This window comes from Aspergillus candidus (assembly GCF_002847045.1).
Source record: "Aspergillus candidus strain CBS 102.13 unplaced genomic scaffold BDW47scaffold_1, whole genome shotgun sequence".
NCBI classification, from domain to species: Eukaryota; Fungi; Ascomycota; class Eurotiomycetes; order Eurotiales; family Aspergillaceae; genus Aspergillus; species Aspergillus candidus.
The window spans coordinates 71,955-78,639 of record NW_020194006.1 but is presented as its reverse complement, the minus strand read 5'-3'; the positions used below and the strand labels follow the sequence as shown (position 1 = coordinate 78,639).

General features: G+C 52.3%; 1 protein-coding gene across 1 annotated transcript; it reads right to left on the bottom strand.

Annotated features, from left to right (window-relative positions):
- Positions 1 to 1,384: 1,384 nt before the first annotated feature.
- BDW47DRAFT_385 (tyrosine protein kinase SWE1) lies at positions 1,385 to 4,983 on the bottom strand. Its single transcript, XM_024818879.1, has 2 exons — positions 2,314 to 4,983; positions 1,385 to 2,256 (listed from the first exon to the last, which is right to left on the bottom strand). The coding sequence occupies exons 1-2, from the start codon at positions 4,816 to 4,818 to the stop codon at positions 1,522 to 1,524; spliced, it is 3,240 nt and encodes a 1,079-aa protein (XP_024676424.1). The 5' UTR covers positions 4,819 to 4,983; the 3' UTR covers positions 1,385 to 1,521.
- Positions 4,984 to 6,685: the final 1,702 nt, after the last annotated feature.

Genomic DNA, 6,685 nt, shown 5'->3' with positions numbered 1-6,685 from the left:
AGCCTGTACTTCTTCTTCGCAGCCGCATTATCCGCCCCGCGCTCCTTCGGCGGCGCGCTGCCACTACTCGCACTCTTCGCCCCCTTCCCAACCCGCCGATACAGTTCATTGCAGAATTTGCCAGCCTCGTCGGAGCTGATTTCTAGGAACGGAACAAGCTGGTCTTGGAGGGCGCTGGCGGATGTCGCGGAGCTGGCGATTGCGAGCACGAAGTCGATGGCGGTGGAGTCTGACGCATTGGTTAGGCGGAGGAGGGAGTCGGATACAAAGGTGCGGTTGTCGTCCATTTTGGGGTTCGGTTTTTGGAAATGAGTTGATGTTGAAAGAGCGGGAGCACAGAAGAGATAGTCCGGTGTGTTCCTATTTAGTCTTGGTTGCTCGTGCGATGCCTGCGGTGGGCGGTCTTGACGGGCACCTGGATCTAGCACGTATTTGGCATTGCCGCAATTGTCCTTTCATTCAATTTCGGAGGTAATAGAGAGAGTAAGGAAATCCGTGTGGTTTGGGCGAATATTATGAGAGGAGGACCCTAGTGCAGAACAATCCGGCGGAGAGTTGATGGTAAAACAGTGAAGCGCAAGATGGTCCGCGTCGCCGCGGGAGGTTGAACTCCAATGCCAAGACATCGGCAAGTGGCAAGCATCGCTCCGCGAGGTACTCCATCGTACCCGTAACCTGCTCTTACCACGTATGTATATAACTATGAACGATAAAGCTTTATACAATCATGATGCTAGCATTCTAGAGTCGCACATTCAAGACTATCATAAATCACAAGCAGTACTTTGGTATCAAGCCCGCTTGATCACATTTCAGTGTTTTCGTGCTATAGAGACATGTTCTACAAACAAGACAGAATGGGTAAAAAGAAATTCAACAATCCATAAAGGTGGAGACATCACAGCTCAGAAAACAAAAAGTCGAGTGCATCAAATGTAGCCATCATCATTATCAACGCCGATGTCCATAGGTCACAAAAAGGCAAGGAGATATTCGAGTTACACTAACAAAGGAAAAGAAGCAAAGAGAAAGATACAGTTAGCAAACCGGAGCGCCTGCTACATCATTGTCATGGAGATCCTTGCGTAAAATCTCAAGAAAAACAATAAAAATGCACAAACACGGGCTCCCTGATTAAAAAAAAAAAAAAAAGGCCAAAGCCCCAAAGCTGCAAAAAGAAGATTCCAGTCATGCAGAAAAAGAGAAAAGGGAAATCGTGCATTTGCAACAGACAGCTGCGGCATCATCGCTAAGTCAACAGGACATCATCAACAAAGGAAATTCGAAAAGAGTGTGGTAACCCTCGTAGGATTGGCTTGGTCAAAGTTGTAAGACGCAAATCACCCTAGAGGGTGGTCGGTAGTAGAATGAGCAATAAAGACAAGAGGCCTTCTAGCTTGGTCGTAAGAGGATAACATCGAGGGATGAGGTCGCACACTCGCATCAACGCCGTCATTATATGGTATAATAAAGAAAAGCTCCAACTCCATCCAAATGCACTAATATGTCAGGTAGCACTGGTTACACATCGATCATCTCGGCATCTTCTGCGAGGATCTCATCAGCGGGACCCCAGTTGCCCTCGTAGACGGTAGCACCAGCACGACGTCGGTGTGCGGTGAATTGAACGGCATATGTCTCAAGGATCTCGTCGGCCGTGGGTCGGTCCGATGGATCCGGTGAGATCATCCACCGTACGATTTTGTCCAGTGCTTGCTCATGGTTGGCATCGACCATGAAATCTGGAGGATCAAGAAGCTCGCCTGTCCGAGCGAGCGGCACCGGTTTGCGCTCGGATGGCTTGCAACTTCCCAGGAAGTGATCCATTCCAAAGTCATCTTCTCCGAAGTCAGAGGCACACAACTCCTCGAATGATGGCTCCTCGGAGACCGGAGCCCCAGAGATGTCGCGTAAGATCCCAGGTTCGGAGCTCCAGGTGAGACTGGGGACGTCGCTCATGTCGCCATTTCGGAGTTTTTGCCATGAGAGACCATTGTCGGGTAGTTCGACATTACCGGCAATCTCAAAGATGATTAACCCCAGGGAGAATATATCCGCGGGCTTATCGAAGCGGCCCATCAAAATTTCAGGACCGATGTATTCGCGATCGCCTTCACCTTCTATCCCTTCTTCTGCCGGCCATCGGGTTGCCATGCCAAAATCGGCGATCTTCAAAACGCCCTCAAAGGTAATAAGGACGTTGGCTGGCTTCAGATCAAGGTGGATAAAGCCCATGTCGTGGATTTGTTTCAAGCCCTGTCAACCACGTTAGTCTATACCAAGAAAAATGGGCGAGTGTCAGATAAACCATACCATAGAGAGCTCGAGCAAGATCTTCCAGATCCGGAAATCATCCAATCTTGCCTTGAGCCCGACTTGGGCAAGAAATACATCGAGGCTTCCTTCTTCACAGAACTCCGTCTGGATGTAAAGGTGGCCGGTGTCTTCCCAGCTATCCATAAACGCAATGATGTGGTCCGAACTAGTCAGAGACTTCAGCACATCTACCTCCCGGATACGGCGCTCGCGATCCTTAAGCCCCGAGTAAGGTTGTTTCGACTTCTTCACGGCCCACACTTGGTCTGGGATAGGCTTGGGGGTGTTAGACCCACTCTGGAACCCAGAGGAAAACGATGTACCGTGGGTACGGGCCACGCGATACACTTGAGAAAACTCCCCCGTTCCGATCAGCTCCACATCTTCGAAACGCGACGTCAAGCTGGGATCGACGTCTGGGGCGTGGCATAGATTCAAAGGCAGGCTCGGTCGCTTTCCAGACTGCAGAAAAGAATCGCGGGGACCAGTTGGGGTCGCCGGCATATTGGAGGAGTTGAAGTCTGTTTTGATGGCTTGCTGGTCACCGGGTGCCGAGATGGACAGGCCACTAGGGTCCGGGGGGAAGAAATTCTCCCGCGGCGTCCGAGGCGATTCACGTTGGAATCTCTCATAGAGAGGGCTAGAGTTCATCCCTCTGGCTTCGGACAGTCGCTCGAGGGAGGCAATCTGCGACGTCGCGGGGGGGTAGGTTCGGGATGGGAAAAATGTTTGTTTGGTTGGTGTTGGTGGAAAATCGGATTCACTCAAAGGTTGGCTGTCTAGCCGACCGCAGGGCGACTGAGACTGCATACAGTCGTCGCCATCGACACTCACAAAGCTCCCACGGCGCGAGGCTTCAGGCCTGCTGAAGGTGTTTCCGAATATCCCCATACCTCGCGCGAATGGATTTTGTTTTGGCTGTGTATTCGGCGGGTTAAAGGGGGAAGAGGGGCCCGCGTCTGCTTGGCCCATGAACATTGACTTCCCAAATGACTGCTCGGGCAGTGGTCTTTGCACGTTGGGAAACAGATTCACTGGGCGCTTGCAGGGGGTATCTGGCATGTTCTTGCTAGAGCCCAACATAGCCTGGGGGTCCTCTACATTGCGGTTCTTCTTCGAAATGAGACCGGTCGACATAAATGCCGCTGGCAAGGGTTTGACTAGTTTGTAATTCTCCGGCGTCGCAAATGAGTCCGTCGAGGATGTCGAATCCTCACGGTTGAGCTGACGCATGAAGGCTGGCCGAGCAGCACCGGCGGGAAGAGACTTCGAGAAATCGTGCGCTTCTCTCGGGCGTTCGGTCTTATGGACCGGCTCATGGGTGGGTGAGTCGTCTACCAGACTCGAGCTGGATGAAGACTGCGTGATGGTCCTGGAAAGCGGGTGGGCCGGTGGGCGGGTTTGGGCACTCGCAGTTCCAGCAGAGAAGAGAGAATTGCCCGGCGCTGGACGTGGAGAGAAGGGACTTTCTTGGCTGCTCTGGAAAATATTATTGTCAAAGTACATTCGAGGACGCGCACTGGGGGGGGTTGTGCTCTCTGGGTCCTCTGAATCCTCTGGGTCCTCTGGGTCCTCTGGTGAATCGTCCATAGCCCTGGCCCGGGCGAACAGAGAGCGGTCACTTTGGCGTTGCTGGAGTGTTGACCGTCTAAGGGAAGACGAACGCTTTGGGATCGTGGCAAATGGACTGAAGGCGGCGGCGGCAGGCACGGGGAATGGCGGCGTATCGCTCTCCCTCGGGGAGAGAGACCTCGGCCGCTCCGGAGTTTTCGAAGCGCTCTCCCCGTCGAATATACCGAAGTCTCCCGAGAGATTGGCTGCGTGGACACTCCGTCTCTTTGCTGACGGACTGCCACGGGATGCGCGATCCAGGTTCATGATTCCGTCGCTGCGCTTCAGTGGGCTAACAGTCGGATATGAGCCGAAGGTTCCGCTTCGTCGCTTTTCAATTCGAGATAGAGTTGGCCGAGGTCCCAGTGTATTTTCTGGGCACGTAGAAGCGTCATTCGCCTCGGAAGTCTCGTCATCGGATGGGAAATTCAACACGGGGGTGGCCAGTGCATTCTCGATCCCCGACGTTGTTGGCACCGGTTGGGCGGGTTTGGCGTTCCCCTGATCGGTCGAAACGTTTAAGGCACGTTTGTTGGGACTCCTAGGAGAGGTTCGCACGCGGCGCATGGGCGGCCTCGAGATCTTTGCACTTGGTGGGTAGGGAACAGCAAATGGCGACTGGTGGGAGGAACTGGGGAAGAGCACGAAGTTACTCTGGGGCGACCTCCGTGAAGGTGACAAAGGCGAGGAAACGTAAGGTGATACGGTCTTCGAGGGCGAGTGATTCCGAGAGGCGAGAAGTGAGAAGTTGGAGCTTTTGGAGGGTGATCGTGATAGTGACCGGCGCAGCTGGCGCAGGGCTGAGCTCGCATCAACGTGATGGATGCCTGAGTGTGACGGTAGATGTAGTGTACCACCCGCATCGCGGTGCGGCGAAAACGTCGCGACCATTATGGAAAAGTCGCCTCTCGGCTGGAATAAAGCGATGGTAACGAGTCGAAGGGTTTGTTGGTTTGAGTCTCGCGACCCCTTCGAAAGACGGCTTCACGGGAGGTTGATTCAACGACGTTCAGAAAGATCGACCGACAGTCGGAGGTAGGAATTCGCGAAGCGTCCGAACAACAACAATAACAGAGTGATTGGTAAAGGGTGTGTGGCGGTGCGGGTCTCGTGTCTTAGGTAGTGAAAGGGTCGAAGAACCGTAAAGGCTGCAGTGGAATGCTGTGGAAAACAAATGCGGTACTAGCGGTTGAAACCAAGTGTAAACAAACTGGAATGTGAAATGAGTGGTGGACAAACATCACACCAGAGTTGCGTGAGCCTCCAATATCTCGAGGAGGTTGCTGGTGCGTCCATCCACTTCGACCTCGTCACGGTTGGAGGGGAGGAGGTGGGAGGGCCCTCTTCGCGCCGACAACACCAAGCCACGCGCCTGAAACGCAACAATTTCTTTATTTGCTTCTCCGGCGCTTGGGAGGACTAATTGGGCCGGTGAAGAATGTTTCAGAATGACAACAAGATGTCAAAACAAGCAAGCGCGTCGCGAAGCTGCAGGAGCGACTGGAAGGGGGGAGGGGGGAACCAGGCGCGACGAGGGTTTGACACGGAGAAAAACACCAAATCAAATGGGAGATAATAAAATAAAATAAAAAAAATAGGAAAATATCGAGTAGAAAAACAGAAAAGAAGAAACAAGAGAGATCAAGACCGCGACAAATGCACAGCGATGCGCGCGAGGCAGGCGAATTGCAGAGACGCGGAAGAAGCGATTCGATTTGGTAGAAGGGAAATCAACCGCAGGACAGTCTCCCTTCCGTCTCCCTTTCTTTAAAACCCCGGATGTATGAGGTCGTCGGGCAAACAGAGGGTGTGCGCAAGGGGGTGCGAAGTCAGGCTGCCTTTGAGAAAGATCTCGACAGCCACGCGAGTCGAGTGCGAAGGGCGAGAGAGGGAAAAAAGGGATGGGCGCGCGAGTGGATGGAGGGGCTGGTGATAGACGGAAGTTGCGGTATGCAGAGGCGATACCTCACTACTGAAGGAATCGTCCGAGGAATTTCCCTTCCGGGAGGAGTCGCGTTTCCTGTCTGTATTGACTAAATTATTATTATTAGGGTTCTGGTCGAGTCCGTCAAGAAACAGTGGATGATGGATCTGGACTCCATAAAAGGAAATGAGGGCAAGTAGAAAGATAATATAGAAAAGACAGGGAAGGAAATCAGATGATGCGTGTTGTTGAAGTGATGAGAGATGTTGTGGCTGACATAGACCCAAGAAAATAAATCTATAGGAAGCGATTGCCACCACGAACTGATACGAGGTACAAAGTGCTGATGCTACCCAAGTTCAACTCAACTGGGGCCAAGTGGGACCTGGATTGTTTTCCAACGCCGTTCGCACGCGTTGAGCGCGTCTTTTGTTGTTGACGACGATCCTGATTCAGTTTAGATCCGGGTGCGTCACGCGTTGTCCGCAAGGGTTCCCGGGTGGTCGATTATCGATACTCGGTCGTACCAGCACATCCCATTCTCCTTCTTATACACACTCTCTTGCTACCGTTGATGGTGATCATCATAGTTAGAGAACTACTCGTTGGATATCCAGCAGTATACATTTATCTGAATGACCGACATGCAAAAGACAGAGATTCGAGGAACGTCCTGTTCCCCATCTACTTCATTACAATACCATCATTACCATACTAGTCCTATAAACACCGCGATAATGATAAGGAACGCGGGGGCTTCGGATTAAATGAGCAATCGATTCGCCCTTGCATGTGCACCTCTAGAGGGGCCGGTTACAGTTACACTCTGGAGCC